Raw genomic sequence first — 18,446 nt, 5'->3', positions numbered from 1 at the left:
TCCATGAGCTTCACACTAAAAAGAGAGACGGTGTCATTTTCAAAATTGATTTTGAAAAGGCATACGACAAAGTGAAGTGGTCTTTTTTACAACAAACGCTACGTATGAAAGGTTTCTCCCCCAAATGGTGTCGATGGGTAGAAACTATGGTCACAGGTGGGAGTGTGGGAATCAAAGTCAATGATGACATAGGGCCCTACTTCCAGACCAAACGTGGACTCAGACAGGGAGATCCAATGTCACCAATCTTATTCAACATCGTCGCAGATATGCTAGCTCTCCTTATTAACAGAGCAAAAGCCGACGGTCAGATAAGAGGTGTTATACCCCACCTTATAGATGATGGTCTGTCCATATTACAGTATGCAGATGACACCATTATCTTTATTGATCACAACCTCGAACAAGCACAGAATTTGAAGTCTTCTGCTATGGAGCTGATAAAGAGATGGAATCCTTTTATACTAGTCTCTTTGGATGCAATACTGGTGAATATCCCTTCCGATATCTTGGGATCCCTATGCATCATAGACAACTCCTTAATTCTGAATGGAGAAAAGTAGAAGATCGTTTCAAACAGAAACTCTCTTGCTGGAAAGCGAAGTACCTGTCTTATGGGGGAAGACTAGTACTGCTTAATTCAGTCCTAAGTAGCCTGCCGATGTTCATGATGTCTTTCTTTGAGATTCCCAAGGGAGTCTTAAAGAACCTAGATCATTATAGATCAAGGTTCTTTTGGCAAGGATCTTCTGATAAACATATATATCGCCTTGCCAAATGGGACATCCTGTGCCGCCCTAAGGATCAAGGAGGATTAGGTATCCTAAATTTACAATTGCAAAACAAGTGCCTCCTAGCCAAATGGCTGGTTAATCTATTGAATACAGAAGGTATATGGCAAACACTTTTAAGGAATAAATACCTAAACTCCAAAAGCCTATCCCAGGTGACAGCTAAGCCCAATGACTCCCATTTTTGGAGAGGCCTCATGCGTATCAAAGATGAGGTGTTGGCAAAAGGTTCTTTTCATATTAAAGATGGAACCGCAGCTAGGTTTTAGGATGATACATGGGTATGGGCTAAGTCTCTGAAAGCTAGTTATCCATCTTTATATAACATAGTGAGAGATCCTCACGCCACAGTCTCAAAAGTGATGAGTACGAACCCTCTGAACATATCTTTTAGGAGGGCCTTGGTGGATAATAAACTTACAGATTGGCTTAGTCTAGTGGCAAAGATATCCCATGTCGAATTGGTGGATGGTTCAGATTATTTCAGATAGAGTTTAACCAGATCAGGGTTCTTCTCTGTCCGTTCCTTGTATCTCAATCTTATAGATACACATACACCCTTTCGGCATAGGAAGATCTGGAAGATAAAGGTACCTCTAAAAATTAAAATTTTTCTTTGGTTCCTGCAAAGGGGTGTCGTCCTAACCAAAGACAACCTTGCTACGAAAAATTGGAAAGGGAGTCAGAAGTGCATTTGGTGTAATGGGAATGAAACTATTCAACATTTATTCCTAGACTGTCTCTTTACCAAAATGATTTGGAGGATTATCTTCTTTGCTACTAGTTTGACCCAACCTAGATCAATCAGCCACATGTTTGGTACTTGGCTATCTAATTAAAATAAAAAGATTAGAGATCTGATTTGGGTGGGGGTGGCTGCTTTGCTTTGGGCTATTTGGAGATGCCGCAATGATTATGTTTTTAATAAAATGAAAACTAACTCTATTATGCAGGTAATTTTCAGGGGAGCGTACTGGTTATGCTTTTGGGCTCAGCTGCAGCATGATGAGACAGCCATGGACGTGCTCTCGAAGATAAGCAAGAAATTAGAAGTAATTGCTTTAGAGATATCCAATAAAGGATGGAAACATTTATATTGTTTAAACTAGCGTCCTGGTCCATGTATAGGACTTTGGCTCTCTTTGTTTATCTCTTATAAAACTCTGTAATACTGGGCTGTGTACATCCTCGGATGTAGAGGCCGGATTTTATATCCTTTATCTAAAAAAAAGCTATTAACTGGCCATGGTAGTCCTTTCCTAGTGCTTCTAAATCACATGTGCTGTTTCCACGAACAAATCCTTCACTAATCCACATGGCAACAATGTTGTTGGCATAGAACACTGTGTTCTTGGCGAGGAGGGCATAGTGCAGAAAGCAAGACTTCAAATTTGGATTTAAATCTTGGTAGCTAAGGTATACTGCATAGTTTAGTTCTTCAGGCATTTGGGACACTGACCATATAGAATCATTTAGGATTTTTTCCCAGTCCCTTTGTCTCGTATTTTTCTGGCGTAGGAGGCCTCCCATTACTTTAACAGCAAGTGGCAAACCATCACATTTTTCTATAATTTCCATTCCAATCTACTTAAGTCTGTCAACATTTTTTTCATCATTATTTCCATTCCCGATCACCTACAAGCAGCTAAGCCAATTAAATGAAACGAACTTATAGATCAGGAAAAAAACTGGAAGTAATATAAATGATACTCTACGTGGATGCAATGTATGATTTGTGTTTTCCCTGTAGTCGTACTTGCTAGGGCAAAAAACCGCGTGTTTATAGCGCTACAGAGTAACTAGCTAGGCCCCGTTTGGTTAGGCTTTTGAACCTACTTCTATTTTTACAAAAGCCAAAAGCCAACCAATGAATCCAAAAGCCACAACTGCCTTTGCCCAAAAGCAGTTTTCACTATAGTACATCTTCAAAAGCACCTCACCACCTACTTTCAACTGCTTTTGGGGGTAAAATATTACCCACTTGCCACTGATTATGAACATACCGGTTCGATATTTCGTCGTTCTTTCTAGTCGGCGACATCTCTCGTCTGCTACTCCTACCCGCGCCACCTAGATACCTTGCAAGCATCATGCTCCAACGCCACCTGCATGGCCCAAACCTCGCCACCGCCCCACTTTGACGGCGCCCGCACGCCCCCACCTCAGGTCCGCGGCCAGCCGACTCCACCATGCAGGCCCGCAACCCTAGGTCGAGCTCGACTGCTCTCCATACAAAGAGGAAGAAGAATCGGGCCTCTACTCAGGCAAGCGCGAGAGCTCTAGTGGACGACGCACAAGGGAGCTCCAGTGGCCGACGCAGGCCTCTGCGTAGGCGCGCACAGGGGCACCAACGGCCAGTGCGGCCTCTTCCTCCGACGTGTGGTGCCGGGTTTGGGCCTCTGCTTGGGCACATGAGAGCTCCGGCGGCCGGCACAAGCCTCTTCTTCCCACGCGCGGTGTTGGGCGCGGGAGCTCCTGCTGCACGTCCTCTCCCTCCTCCCTACAGCAGCGTGTTTTCTGCATCCTCGGTGGAGCAAGGCCAGCGAGGTCTAGGCCGATGGGCTCCAGGCCCCACTGCACAAAGTGGAACAAGGAAGAGGAGAGGCTGGCGAGTGGGGCCACTCTTTAGTGAGAGAGGGATTGAGTTAGTTGGGGATGACTTGTTGGGTCCATATTCTATAGTTTTTCCAAAGCCGTAGTTGCGCAACCAAACGGTCTTCTTCTTTTACCAAAGCTTCTTTTCTCACATGTTTTTTAAAGTCACAGCTCACAACAGCTTTTATAAAAGTCACAACTCAACCAAACAGGGCCTATGAGTCGTCTCGCCCACATATACATGTGGAGCTCGGTAAGAAATTAGGGCTGTTGTAGGCCCATGTATTGATGGAGCTAGGAAGGATGAAAAAGGTGAAGACATTGTAGGCCCATATATGTGTTGACAGAGCTAGGAAGGATGGTAAGAAGTTGGGGCCATTGTAAGCCGAGACAAAGCCCCATGTTGGGTCAATACATTAGGCCTGAGCCTCCTTAATTGTTGAGCGGCCTTGGGTTGTCAAGTTGATTGAGTCAGGCTCCTGTTGCGGGTTTGTCTCAGGTTCAGTTCCATACTCTATTGCTCTTATACGACACTCATTGTTGTAATGTTAGAGTGTAGGGATAAATGTAGCCACAAGAACTGTTCATCAGTCCATGTCCATATCGTATATACTCCTTTTATCTTAAATTATAAGTTATTCTAATTTTTTTGATGAGTCAAAATATATAAAGTTTGACTATATTTATGTAATAAAATAACATTTATGATACCAAAGAAGCACAATTGATGTTGCACTAGTGGGGGAACTTCTTCACCGCTCAGAGGAGGAACTACCAAGCATCGCGAGCACCTCTGCGACACTGCCTGGAGGACTATGCTCTTGCTACCGGGCACGCCACCTGGCCGTGCAACGGGCCGGGCCTTTGCCGCGGGGGGCTTGCCTTGGGAGTTTGCATATGGGAGGAGCACCGGAGGAGGAGATGGGGATCACTGGAGGAGGAGCAGATGCGGTCTGCTGGAGTTGGAGAAGATGCGGAGCTTACTGTCGGTGAATTCGGAGGGGTGAGCGTCGCAGATATGGGAGCTGAGGAGAACAGCCACCAGAGCTAAGCCAATCCAGGATCCCAAAAAATGACCACCCTCCGTGTTTTTCTAGAGCCTGGCTAGAGGGTGGTTGGTGGCTCCATGGAACGTAGCTTTGGACTCCGAACAGGCAAAGAAACAGCCTAAAGGTGACTTTCTGAAGCTTTATTGGTGGTTTAGCCACCCAACCAAACCGGCCTGTCTGCATATATTTTGAAGTGTGGACTTGGTCTCGATCATAAGCTAGACTTTCTCTATTTTTGTTCTCTTGCACAATCTTTATATGGTTAGCTGATATGGATTTAATTTATTGGAAAATCTTTGTAAAGTACTATTAGAGAGAATAAAATTTTCAAAATTTTATTTTTATGTTCCTAAATTTTGAAAATTAAAAAGTCAATCCCCTCCCAAAATATAAGGACTTTCAAGAATTTTTAGGAAGGTGAATCTGTAAGGCTAAAGTCCATCATGCCGCCTCTTGTTAAACCACTCTTCATTGACTACTCTGTCGGTTGTTGGGTAAATTCGCATGATATAAATGGTTGGTTTTAGTATTGAAAAAGTCTATTTATTTAATCCCCCATAACTATTTATAGTTGTTTACATCACTCTCTCACATGTAATATCAGATATTCTATCCCTTAAAGTATTAAAAACCATCTAAGTAATCCCTAAGATTGCTTTAATGGCAGCTTCACTAATGTGCCAAATTACTTCGGTGCTAGATGACGGTGAGACGACAAAAACTAGAAAAAGTAGGAGTAATAACTTCGTAAAATATTAAGGGTTGATATATTAGGGGGGCTGTGTAGACATTTTTCCCATTTTTATTGAGTCACCGCTATATCAGCACATATGTAATATGCGAGTGATAAAAACTGCATTCAAATCTGTTTTGAGGGTTATTTAGATGGGTTTTAATATATAATAATTTAAAGTGTAGTGACTGGTTTATAGGTGAGACTCTGGATTATACAATTTCCAAGAGTAAGGTGTTAAGTAGACTTTTTCTTTTAAAATAGAAAATTGCATAGGGGGTGGAGTTGAGCCTGATGGACTCACAGAGTAAATATATTTATGACAAAATTTAAATGCTGAAAGTTATATAGTAAAACTTTAGAAAGCTTAAATTCATCGTTAGTGAAGCATCTGTGAATCTATGTATAAATGTAACAATGTTTAGTATGTTAGCACCTATGCCAAATCATAATTAACTAACGTCATTTTTGCAATGTAATTAAGGAAATAAGAACATTATACACGTTCCTTGATGTAGTCAAGTTTTTCTTGTTAGTAATGCTGGTTCTTTTTTAAGTTTTTTCATTGAAGCGTGCTGCACTTTCATAAGTTACATTTTAATAGTACTTTGAAGATCCTTGATTCATAAAATCAATGTTCAAAATACCAACTAGGGTCAGTTTTCACCTTATTGTAGTTTTGCACATTATGTGCAGTAACAGTGAAAATAGTTCAAATGCTATAATCATTAGCATTGGGCATTTCTTCCTGGCTACTTGAACTGAAGAGCCATTACTTTAGTTTTACTACTTCTAAGAAATAGTAGGAATTGGAACAAGCTCTAACTAAAGGATTCCTTGCATGAGTTGTTTCCAACACTAAAACACCCCACTTAACTCTTGTCATCAAACTATAAGTATCTTTTAGCAAATTACTATTAGCCATTGTGCATGTAAAACGTATCCAAGATTTCTTCGAGATAAGGTGTAAGACATTAGCAAAGAAATTTATTAATGACATAGAAGTTACTGCAACAGGAGGATATGCATATTAGAAGTAAAATTGCATTCTTGAAAACAAAACACGTAAGACACATGAATTGACATTGTACGGACCTGCTTCTTCAGCAAAGACCAGGCATCTTCATGCTCTAATTTCTTGACATGGTGGTACGGCACCTCCGCCGTCATGCCTCGAGCAACCATGTCATGTCTTGTTGTTACAAGAACACGGCTTCCTCGAGCAAGTGAGTTTATCAAAGGAGGCTCGAGCACCTTCTCCCATACATGGGGGTCCCAAACATCATCCATCACCAACAAGGTCTTGCACCCCTTCAAGGCTTCCTTAAGGGTTCGCTCTAGTGCAGCCTTTGTGTTTCTCGCTGCTTGAAGGTCTCCTTGTGCTTCAGTGATAGCTCTCTCTAATAGATCAATGTCATTAAATTCTTTATTGACACTCAACCATATTCTCTTTTCATACTCTTGTTTGATGAAGTCATGATTAAAGATCTTCTTGGCAAGGGTGGTTTTGCCAATCCCCCCAACTCCCACAATAGCATAAACCATAACATTTTTGTGTTCATGTACATTTTTCTCCTTCTGTATGAGCAAATCCACAAGACTTCTAGTGTCCTCCTCAATCTTCACACCAACCACACCAAACTCATCCTCCCCCGTCGTCTCCCGCCTAGCGCGAAGGGAGGATTCTACCATTCTCGTGTTGTCCTCATAAGATGCAAGGTTGAAGTTGAAGGCTTTGCTACGCTTCTCAATGTCATCTAGCCTCTTATTAAGGCTTTTGATGCGATTACCAATGTCATGAGCATAGAGAGGGTTCCTTATACAAAAGAGCAAGGGATTGAAGCAACCCATATCCTTGGTCGGACCCCGTTCCATGGCATTGAGCTGGCACAAATCAAGGATATTGGTGGCATCATACATGGCATTTCTAAGCTCTCTGACCCATGACTGCACAGTCTCGTCTCTAATGTTCCTCTTGTCAGCATCAGCAAGGAACCTCTTGAGGTCCCCGAGCTTGATGCCCATCTTTTCTATCTCATCGGGAACACCCAAGAGCAGATGCACCTCTTCTTCAACCATCTCCACCAGCATATCTTGCAGATAGGATGCCAAAGCATCCAATACCACAGCCATTGCAGGTTCTGTATCTACAAAATCAATATAGATAAAAATGTCATGTGATTTGTTTAAATGAAAATTAGTCTTGATGGTAAAATCGTCAATCGAGCCCCCCTGTAATTAATCTTGGCACTATTCAAATTAAAGGAAGCTCTGCAGCAGTTGGTTGACACCAGATCTGGTTGGCTATCCACTTTTGGATTCCAGATCTGGCACATAGTAACAGAAGCTAAAAGCACGGAGTTGACAAATTAATGGGTATCAGACGTCAATATCATATTATCATGAAGTCTGATACATGGACGATGCATGTTACTATACATATTATATAGTGGGGCACCTAAAAATTGAGAGCACAGCTACACCAATCTCAGCCCGTACGTGGAAGAAACAAAAATACAGAGAAACAAAGAAGGAAAGAAAGAGGAGTATGTATGCACCTTATAAAGCTTGATTTTTAGCGGGAACACAGAGTGCTCTGTGTCCTTCAGTTCCTTGGTCTCTTGTGGTCTTGTTGGGAGTAAAGCAAGAGGACGAATTGTTAGATTTGCGATTGATATATGTATAATAGTACATATCAACGAGGACGAATTGGTATCTTGTGGTCCTGTTGAGCGATGGCTGGATGGAACTGGAAGTAAGGTTTGAGATGGTCGGAAAGCTTGGCGTGGCTACTGTCTGCTTGATGGATTGGGGCGGATGAGCTTGATGAATCAGCTTAAACATAGAAGGGAGCTAGGAGACATGAGGTGTGTGGGAAACTCAAGGCGACCTTATTGTTGCGCATGGCCGCCTAGTTAACTGAGCTGGTAGTGGACTAGTGGCAGACAGACTAATTCTTTTACTCTGAACAGCTTCATCAAATACAAAATTTGTGGACTATAAAGTTAGATCGCATCACGCTCAATATTTTTTTTATAAAACATCTTGATCTAACTTTATATGAAACAATTATGGAGTTTTCAATACAACTATTGCAAGAAACCGTAGGATATGGGTTGCTTCAAAAATAACTTTCTCATAGCTTACATAACTAGATGGATATCGGTTTTCAATACAACTATTGCAAGTTATTTTTGAAGCAATGAGGATACGGTTTTCAAGTATAAGGGCGTCACATAACTAGTCCACGAAGAATTCTATTACCTATCAAGGAGACAGAAGAAATAACTAATGACAGTTAAATAGCTAGTCTACCACGATCTCCTAAAAATAACTTTCTCATGGCTTACATAACTCTTATTATAATATTTTTTATTATTATTTCTAAGCTCCATCTAGCTATTTATTGGTAAACTACTCCCTCCATCCTAAATTATAAGGCATTGCAAGAACTTTGGAGAGTCAAAACATCTCAAGTTTCATCAAAATTATAGAAAAAATTATAAAGATTTATGAGATCAAATGGATATACTATGAAAATATAATTAACGAAAAACCTAATGATACTTAGTTGGTATCATAAATATTATTATTTTATCATCTAAATTTTATTAAACTTAGGATGATTTAAATCTCTAAAATTTTTAAAATGACTTATAATTTAGGATGGAGGAAGTGCCTGAACTACCCCAAATGTACTAGCTGCGTCTACCTGCATGCGGCCGGGCTCCAAGGGCAGTTTTTTTTTTCCTGTAGGCTTCTTTTATGCATTTCATGATCGGAAGGTGTGTGTCCTGTCTTTGGAGGTTCAAGAAAGGTCGGCTTTTCTAAGTAAAAAGTCATTTAACTTCCTCAATTTTTGTGGTCCCCTCTCAGCCGCTCAACTTTCAAAACCATTTGAACTCACCCTGGACAGCTTTAATTATGATTCATAATTAAAATTTACAAATCAGGATATCTTATCATTAAAATCAAAGTATCAGGATAAAATTTATTTTCTAAAATTGACCAAAATTCATAAAAAGTAACTTTTCCAAAAATGTATCCTGATATTTTGAATGAAAAAATGGAATTATAAATCCTACAATATTGGAACAAAATTATAAATCTTATAAAAAGAAACTTATAAAATGGAATTATTTATAAATCCTACAATAAAAAGTGACTTTTCCAAAAATGGAATTATAAATCTTATAAAATTCGTAGAAAATTAGTTTTAGCACAAAAAGTTACAAAAATACTTTATTTTTTTCCTAAATCATGCTCTATCTTATCATTCTAGCTCGAAGTTATTTGAATCTTGATGAACTAATATTGGTGTTTATTTGCTAGTAAAAGTTCTCATTATCAATTACTAGCAAATATGCCCATGTGTTACAACAGGGGAAAAAACTGTTAACATGTAACAAACAATGACAATAATATTATATATTTTTGTTTAGTTTGTTTTATTGTTTTTATAGAATTTTAAAACTAATTTATTTTATGATGATCATGGAGTTCAAAATATAAATTAATATTTACATTAATATGACAATATATATTTATTTCTAATCATAACTATGTCAATAACCAGCATGTCTAGCCGCTTTAGGAGTTGTTTTGTATGTGTGAGGTGATAGAGCAGTGCGACTGTGCGAGGTGGGAGGGAGAGAAGTTCCGCTTGGGGAGAGGAGTGCGGCTGAGGCTGAAACCCTAGTCTCTTGTATATCTATGTGACTTCAGAACTGGGCCTCTTGGGCTGGTGGGCTAGTCCTGATTTACCGAGGCGGTTGGAGTTAAAATGTCCACCTTGGTTAATGATTTATCGATATGGTTACATTAGTATATCTACCTCGGTTAATAAATTTTGCGAGGTGATTTTTGTAACTGCCTCGGTTAATAAAAATGACCGGCTTGGTTAATGCCAGGCATTAACTGAGGCGGTTGAAATTCGTGCCCACCTAGGTCACTGTAAATCTTTTTAGTGTACATAGCTAGGGATTTTAGTTTTATCTGCAACACAAGGCAGATTTGTGCGTAGCACACTTCATTCATCGATTTTGTCCACTGGACACCATGATTCTATATTTTGTGTCTCCAGCACACCCAAGCAAACAATGTTTTTTCACAACGTGTCTATGACTATTTCAATGAGTACAATACAGGTGCACAAATCTGCTCTTTCTGACTGTCCTATGGTCTTGTGGATAAAAATCTTTTATAATATCAACAAATGAAGCACATGAGAATCAGCCACACCAGAACAGAACAGACATGGGGACAACATACAATTTTTTGTTTAACTGGAAACCATGATGACAGATATCGTTCTTATCCAAACAAATATGGAAAGATTGAGTTTGAATGACAACGGATGGTTGCAATCAACTCTGAAATTACGAATAACTAGTATTATTTATTTGAAACGAATAACAGATCGAGCAGTGCTGAATATGGAGTGCTTACATTTACAGAACAAGATGATCGAGGAGTTCACCCGCTGGCACCTGGCACCGAACGGACCCACGTGCCCTGAGAACAGATCAACAGAGCGGATGGTTCGATCAACAGATGAAGCAGATGAATCAAGCAAACCAGACGGCGATAGAGGAAGGGGGCAACATACAATTTTTGTATTACTGGAAACCACGATGATTGGTATGTTCGTGGTTCGTTGAACAAATATGAGAAAATTGATGTTGGGTTAGAATCACAACGAATGGAAGCAATCAATGCAACTCTGCAAATAAAACAAAAATACCTTATTATCATCAGTGGTTGGTTCAATGCGACCTCTATGGAGGGCAATTCTATTTCATTATTTGAAATAAAAGGAAAAGAAACAGATCGAGGAGAAGTACATGCTAAACTAATGTTGAGTGCTTACAGTCACACAGAGCGAGATGATCGACGAGTTTGCAAGCTTGGCAGTTGGCTCTGATGTCAGATCGACGGATGGATCAGCGCAGCAGTGATGTGTGTGACATGAATGAATGAAAGCGATATGGTGGGGGTATCAGACGTGAAGAAGCAGCTATAGGAGGCCTGCTTTATAGACATAGAGGCTGCATGTATTGTATCTATCGGGAAGCTTGGATATATTTTCAGACGGGTCAGGCCTTGTTTGGATGTATGCGTATATATCCACTTCAATCCACATTTGTTTGAGTGGATTGGAATAGAACTTAGTTTAATTTCACTCGGATCTGATCTAATTCAATATATATGGATTAAGATGAATATATGTCCATCCAAATAAGGTCACAGGGGGCAGGGCGTGCTTGCTGCGCCCAGGAAGGAATGTACCCTCACTGCTTTTGCTTTAGACCACGCCGTTGGAAGCATGTTGCTTGCTTTAGGCTGCGAAGGGATCCATCCTGATCTCATCTGGAGGGTTTTTGCTTTTGGCCACTGGAATGCGAAATGACAAAGCATATGTTGCAGCGACAAGCAAGGAATATATATAAATGCTGTGGCGCAGCCGCACCCAGCTACCTGAACGTTTGATCTAACTAAAGATGCCCTGAGGTTGATCAGAGCCGTTGCACGGATTAATTAAAGAAGGTAATTAAAGCCAGTTGCCAGCAGGGAGGAATTCGAAGGCGTGCATCTTTTACCTTTCGGATGCGTGATGCGTCACATGCGAACATGCATGGAGCACGTATTCCTTTGATTGACAAGGTAAAGCTTTTTATTTTTCGTCCATTTGTTCTTAATTTTTTTTCATGTTTTCATTTGAGTTTGAGGTAAGCACTAGAACATAATCTAAATTTCTTGATGACAGCGATTTTTTCGCTGGCGGTTCATAAGAAGCAAGCGCCACTAGTGTAAAATATGTGGGCCTGGATCAAGAACCGCTAGTGCAAATGGGTTCACACCGGCAGTTTGTTAAGAAAACCGTTGGCGTAAATAGTGTATTTTACATTGGTGGTTGTTTAATGGAAATCACCAGTTTAAATTCACTATTTCCATCTGTGGTTGTCTTAAGTAAACTGATAGTGCAAATGTAATTTATGCCAGCGGTTTTTCAGGGTTGATGAAACTGATTGTTAAGAGATCCTATATAGAATGGACGAACGAGTGAATGTCGAATTGGCTTTTCTATCACCGCTAGGTGGAGTAATCAAGGTCACGTTGTACAAATCTTGGAGATGGGAAACAGGGCACCCCCACAAGATAAATGCATAAAAATATGTTGTCATTCCCTGTTTAAGGGCATTTGCCAATAATTTGGGTACATTATACCTACATTCACCTTCATGTTGATCTAGGGGCTTTGCAGGGATCCATCCTGATCTGAGGGCTTTTGCTTTTGGCCATTGAGAATTGGAAACGTACGACAAAGCATGTTGGAGCTAGAAGCAAGGAAGATATACAAGCTGGTCATGCTTTTCTCTATGCGGTATCTCCTACAACTAAAAAGAGTAAAAGATGGACATTTTTTTGGTGCAGCAATAGTTTCGTCCGTCTGCCTCCTCGCCACCTGCGAACGCGACCCACGGCTCATATTATAGGAAACATATATTCCTTCTCTTCTTCCCGTCCCGCTCGCCATTCCTTCCTCCTGCTCGCATTTATCTCCCTCCTCTCGATCCACGCAGCTGCCCGTGCACCGCGCACGCCGGTGGCCGCGCCCCCGCCGCGCGCCCGCTGCTCGCGCGGTCGCGCTGGTGCCCGCTCCTCTCTATCTCCGGTAGCCGAGCGAGCGGCCGCGCCGGTGCCCGCTCCTTTCGATCTCCGGTGGCCGAGCGACCGTGCCGCGTCCACGCGGACTTTGGTGGCCCTCCTCTCGATCTCCGGTTGCCGAGCGACCGCGCTGCGCGCGCCCGCGCGGACTCTGGTGGCCGTGTTGCCCGCGCGAACTCCCGCGTGCCCGCTCGTCGGCCCGCGCCGCGCTGCCCGCGCACCACGCACGCCGGTCGCCGCGCGCCCGCTGCTCGAGCGGCTGCGCCGGTGCCTGCTGCCCGTGCCGCGAACGCCGGTGGCGACTGCGACCCGCTGCGACCCTCCGGTCGCCGCGCCTAGCGTCTCAGCAGCGGAGGTGGCGTGTCATCCTGGTGGCTTTAGGCGACGCAACATCCCGGTGGCACAGGCGACGCGACGTCCCACTAGCATAGGCGCCGCCATGTCCAGCGGCGTGTGCATGCCGGAGGTCGGAGCATGTATTTATCTGCTGATTTATGTCTCGGATCGGGTTTCAGGGCTCCAAATTTTTGGGAAAAAGTTTTGATGTCCAAATTAGGGTCTTGGAAGTCCTATATGCACGGTGGCAGGGGTGTTCGATGCGGCACCAGAGCAAGCGGTCGCACAGGATGCGGCACCAACGCGGGCTGCGGCGATGGCGCAGGATGAGGCACCGGCCTCGTGGCGCGGTGACCCAACATCGACTTCCCCCGATAGCTTCGCTGTTGTCATCGCCAGTTGCACATACCAGGTTGTTTACCGACAGCTGCCACCATACCTATCTCATCCCAATCCGTTCACACATTTTAAGATTGTTCCACTTTTATACCAGACTTTGAGCTTATGTTTGGATCGATATGAGTTTAGATAGATATATTGGGGACCCGATTTATTGTCCAAAATGCAGATGTCATATCTAGGAACTGATGTGAGACCTTGCGCCGCCTGCTTTAATTTACTGCTCTGTTCAAACTTTTTTTTCCATTGTTTCCGCTAAGCTCTACCCTTGTGTGTTAACCAACCATAGTACTGATAGGTAGTGGTTTGTGTTATCAAATTTGCAAGTTGAATTATATGAAAGTATTGAAATCGAATGGCTGTAAATTTGCAGACTATTACTTCAACATATATTGATTTGCTAATCTTGCTTTTGCTGAATTTGCAAACCTCGGCAGAACTTTGATGCCAACAACTTCACTATATTGTTCTTGAGCTTGGCTTATGACTTGAAAATTTAATTTGTTGACCAATTTAAAAGCTACAGTAACTCTTGTTGTTCAGAAAATGAACTTAAAATTATATTTCTGGATGTTCAGAAAATGAAATTGAGATATCTAAATGTACAAGTACTAGATGTGTTAGCTTGTTAGCTTGCTTTGTTGAGTCATTATCTTTGCTATCTGCTCTGAGTTTGTCATGGAAACACAATTATGAGAAACTATCAACTCAAGTAGTGAAATCTAACAAGTATTCTTAAATCACCAATACCTCCGTACGCATGCTTGCCTGCAAAACTTTCCTAACCATGACCAGATATCATCCTAATTGATTCCAAAATTTGCCTAAATGCTTGTACTATGAGGCAGTACCATGTAGCAGGTGAAATAGGACCGCGAACCTGTGACTGAACCTCTGTGTTGTGTTTTATTGTTCAGGTTTCTATAAACATATCTATGAGGTGATCACTCTTGCTCTCACCACCAATACCAAGAATAATGGGGTCATGGTACAAGGAATTTCTGGAGACAAAATATAGTGCCAAATTTGTTGGCTTTTACTTTCTCAGCTATTAATAGCACTATCTTAATTTCTGAGTTGATGAGATGGCTTACACATAGAATTATTCCTTTCCTCTTGAGGTCTCATAGATAGCCAATCTGGAGCTATGATGTGCATCCTAGCAGATACCAATTTGGAGGTAAATAGAACTAAGAATGACATGTAGACTAAATAGAGCTATCTAGCAGTGCAGTCTGGAACATGCAACTAAATGCTTGCATATATTTAGATGATTACGCAATCCCATGGTTCATTCGTGATTAGATATCTTTGCTTGATCTATCAAATAAATAGCAGACTTTTCTCTGTTACCTATACAACTTGTCTATATGCTTATGTAGAGACTAAAAGTGGATCCTCTTTTATTAAGTTGGAGTCTGTTTGATGAAACTCCATCCAACAAACATTCTATACAACGAAGGAAGCTGTTAGTTTCAGGTGGCCCCTAGCATCCCCGTGATCTGCAGGTAGAGTTCTTGGCTAAATTTGGACTGGATAAGTAATGTGAGCAAACCCACCCTCCCCCCCCCCCCCCTCTCTCTCCCGTCTTGTGACATTGTGCTGCAGTTTTATGCGGGTGCTAAAAAAACGAGAAAAATGCAGTTGAGGTGACTGGTTGTTGGCGGCACGATGGGCATCTCTGTGAAGTGGCTCAAAATCATTAGTTGGGTCGAGAAAGGTGGAGCAGCAGCATCAGCATCGTATGGAGGATCCGGATGTTGGAGTTGGACCTGGACGAATGGTACGTGCCGGGTTTCTTCCGATCATTATGCAGTTCTTAGCCGTATCATAGAAATATCTAAAAAGTAGAGTTTGTGAGTCTGCGATGCTGCGATCTCTGTGACCGTTAATTTCACAAACTTTGTTTTTTAAATTAACTGTCAATTTAACATTGGTATTTAATTTTTACAGTATTGTTATCTTATCATGCGATCCATATGTTTTAGTACAAAATGTTGCTATCCCGTAGCAACGCATGGGCACACTACATAGTAGGACTTAAAGTAAGGCCTTGTTCTCAAAGTAAAGATATCCCGAGAAAGATGGTAAGTAAAACATGTTGTAGGAGCTCGTCGTGCTCTTCTTATACTACTTCGCTTTTCTGTATTTTGTAGGACTAAATGAACAGATGTCCTGAAAAACGCAAGTACGCAAGGCCGTCACAAAGAGAAGGGAAATAAAGTCAGTTGCCTGGGAGGAAGAAAGCATGCATCTTTTATATTTATTTTGGGATGCCTCACATCTGTTCTCAGAATTATGTTTCATGTTTGTTCGAGGTGGACGTAAGCCTATATATCTACGTACCTATATGTCATGGACGAGTTTTAACCGCCTCACCATATAGATGTTGCTACCTTTTTTTTGATTAATAAACATGTTGCTACCTTCTGTATACATTATTCACCGATGTGTGAAAGCATATCTCTTCTATGTTCTATATACATCGATGGCTTTGCCGCGATGACTTTACTGTTTGTATAAAACTGCAACCAATCATGGCACTCGAGTTGTTCCCATGAAAGGCTCGAACTTGGTCACTCTCTTTACACATTTTTCTAACCGGTGGGTTTCCAACGCGTCCGCCCACCGCACCATCAGCACCCAGCGCACCAATGTGGCCAGTGCATGCATTTTGCTTGTTTGTTTAAAACTAGGTCATAAAACCATCGTTAAGATTGATCTTATCATATACCACGCCTCTATCATCAACAAGGTTTTTTTTTTATTTTATTTTTTAGTGGACTCTCAACATAGTATATATGTCATGCCTAGCTTTTTTTTTGTTTTGAGCAACGTATGTCACGCCGAGGTGTATGGATCTTGCAGATGCTCCGCTCTCGGCCCATAAACAAGATTACATCATGTCTACGTGATGGCCCATAATTGATAACCTTGGATGGTTCGCATGTTTTTCGAGATAGTGTATTTTAATTAATAATACAGCCTTTATAACCACGAAGGATATATGTAGCCAAAAAGATACAAGAACACTTTTTTCGATAAAGGATATTCAATATTCGGCCTCTACATCCGGAGATGTACACAGCCAATTGTTACAAAAGGAGATAGAAAAAACAAAAGATAGAAAAGCCATAGTTTTATACATAGACCAGGACATTACAGCAAATGCTTCGACCCTCTATTTGATTAACGAGAGGGCATCCTTGGCTTTCTCTTGGCGCCGCAGCTGAGTCCCAAATGTCGTAGTGCAGGGCATGGCTAGGAGCAGGTGTGCTTGTGTTGATGCCTTCAAGAAGGTGAATGACGTCCGCAGACGCCATCATCAACGAAAGGAAGAGGGAATTACAGTGACGCCTCCAAGGAGGAAGATGACGTTGATGCGTCATCACCGCCAGTCCAGCACCCGCCAGGCAGGGTTTTCACCTGTATTCCAAGATCCTCACATCCATGCCGAACCTGCAAATGACGAGATAACGGGGATGAACGGCAGGGTCTTCACCAGATGCAGCGAGGCAGTAGAAAAGCAGGGGGCGACGATGTCCTTTGATGTGGATGTCAGAGCCGATTTGCGGGCCGCCTGGGAGCGGCGTGGTCTTAAGCCGAGTGCTTGGTGCAGTTGATCCAGGCCACGACCGCGTGGGAGGGCGGGTTGGCCGGCTTGTCGAGATGGCCGGTGCCAACACCGCCATCGCCATCCGGTGCCCGGGAGTCCAAATCGACCCCCCAGTCGCCGCCGGGGAAATGTCCCCGACCCGAGGCAACGGCCGCCCGAGTCCGCATCGCCGGAGCACCACCCGCACCGAGAAGGGGGCAATACGGGGTAAGCAGCCGGCGGATCCAGGCTTGAGATACCCAGATGCACCCGCCGCCGCCAGACCCCTTCACCGGTGCGGGAACGCCGGGCATCGAGGAATGGTGCCGCCGTCCGCGTCACCGAGCCCACCGGGGGGCGAGCCAGATCGGCCGCCACCGTCGAGTAGGCCGTCACCTCACAGCACCGCCGGGCGATTTGCCGCACCAACCCTAGGTTGGTCCGCCGCTGGCCGATCTAGCCGCACCAATTGTGGGGGAGCCCGATCTGGCCATGGGGATGCCGGATCCGGCCGCGGAGGAGCCGGATTGACCCCCACGCCGCCCGGCGGTCGCCGGCACTGAAGGAGAGAGGGGAGGGGGAGAGAACGACGGGGGCATGGAGAGGGAGAAAGACGCCCGTCCGCTGCCGTCCTTGCCCTCCACCGGATTCCCGACGGCGAGCTCGGGCAGCGGCCAGACCGGGAAGGGTGCGGGGGAGGAACCCGAGGACGGGGCAACGGCGCCGCCGCCCATGTCGCACTTGGGAGAGAGCGACCAGATACAAGAACACTTAGATTCACACCTTAACAAAGAGGAGAAAACAACACAACAACAACAAAAAAACAATGATCTTGGCACGTCCCTGCTTCTTGGCATCCTCTTCTAAAATAGCTAGATTAAGCGAGAGGAAGTCGAAGTTGTCGCCGCCCCTAGATTACGCCATTGCAAGGCAAACAGGATCCACTTCTACTTTGCTAGGCTCCAAGGCATTCGCTGCCCATAGGGCAGCCACCATCATTGGAATGGGCGTCACCTCTGCTAGAGTTCTTTGTCACTGACGCCAAGGATAACCTCTTCCGCCTGGACTCCCAGACATCTGCTACCTCTAGGGTAGCCACTGTCGATGGGATCCGCCTCCTTCAGGCTATCGGTGCCCAAAGGGTTGCCGCCACCGCTGATCAGGCCTCCGCCGTCCATAGGGCAGCCACCGTCATTGGAATGGGCGTCACCTCTGCCAGAGTTCTCTATCGCTGCCCAAGGATAACCTCTTCCATCTGGACTCCTAGACATCTGCTACCT

At 43.3% G+C, this 18,446-nt stretch overlaps 2 protein-coding genes across 7 annotated transcripts; one reads left to right on the top strand and one right to left on the bottom strand.

Annotated features, from left to right (window-relative positions):
• Positions 327-11,213, bottom strand: LOC8072735 (disease resistance protein RPP13). 6 transcript variants are annotated; one of them, XR_002453398.1, is made up of 7 exons: positions 11,038-11,213; positions 10,777-10,890; positions 10,617-10,682; positions 7,727-7,796; positions 6,264-7,315; positions 608-797; positions 327-518 (listed from the first exon to the last, which is right to left on the bottom strand). XR_002453398.1 is itself a non-coding variant. In XM_021461348.1 (6 exons), exons 5-6 carry the CDS (start codon positions 7,299-7,301, stop codon positions 666-668), a joined length of 1,170 nt encoding a protein of 389 aa, XP_021317023.1. In that variant the 5' UTR covers positions 7,302-7,315; positions 7,727-7,796; positions 10,617-10,682; positions 10,777-10,890; positions 11,038-11,213; the 3' UTR covers positions 527-665. The 6 variants fall into 6 exon arrangements, 4 of the variants coding, with proteins under 4 accessions (XP_021317023.1, XP_021317025.1, XP_021317026.1 ...); XR_002453399.1 differs by having other exon boundaries at positions 346-518; positions 608-787; positions 11,038-11,211; XM_021461348.1 differs by lacking the exon at positions 327-518 and having other exon boundaries at positions 527-797.
• LOC110435849 lies at positions 10,604-16,112 on the top strand. Its single transcript, XM_021461924.1, has 5 exons — positions 10,604-10,808; positions 12,452-13,584; positions 14,489-15,116; positions 15,216-15,354; positions 15,728-16,112. Exons 1-2 carry the CDS (start codon positions 10,604-10,606, stop codon positions 13,378-13,380), a joined length of 1,134 nt encoding a protein of 377 aa, XP_021317599.1. The 3' UTR covers positions 13,381-13,584; positions 14,489-15,116; positions 15,216-15,354; positions 15,728-16,112.

The sequence above is a fragment of the Sorghum bicolor genome, chromosome 5, assembly GCF_000003195.3.
Source record: "Sorghum bicolor cultivar BTx623 chromosome 5, Sorghum_bicolor_NCBIv3, whole genome shotgun sequence".
NCBI classification, from domain to species: domain Eukaryota; kingdom Viridiplantae; phylum Streptophyta; class Magnoliopsida; order Poales; family Poaceae; genus Sorghum; species Sorghum bicolor.
This window is presented reverse-complemented; position numbering and strand designations above follow the sequence as displayed.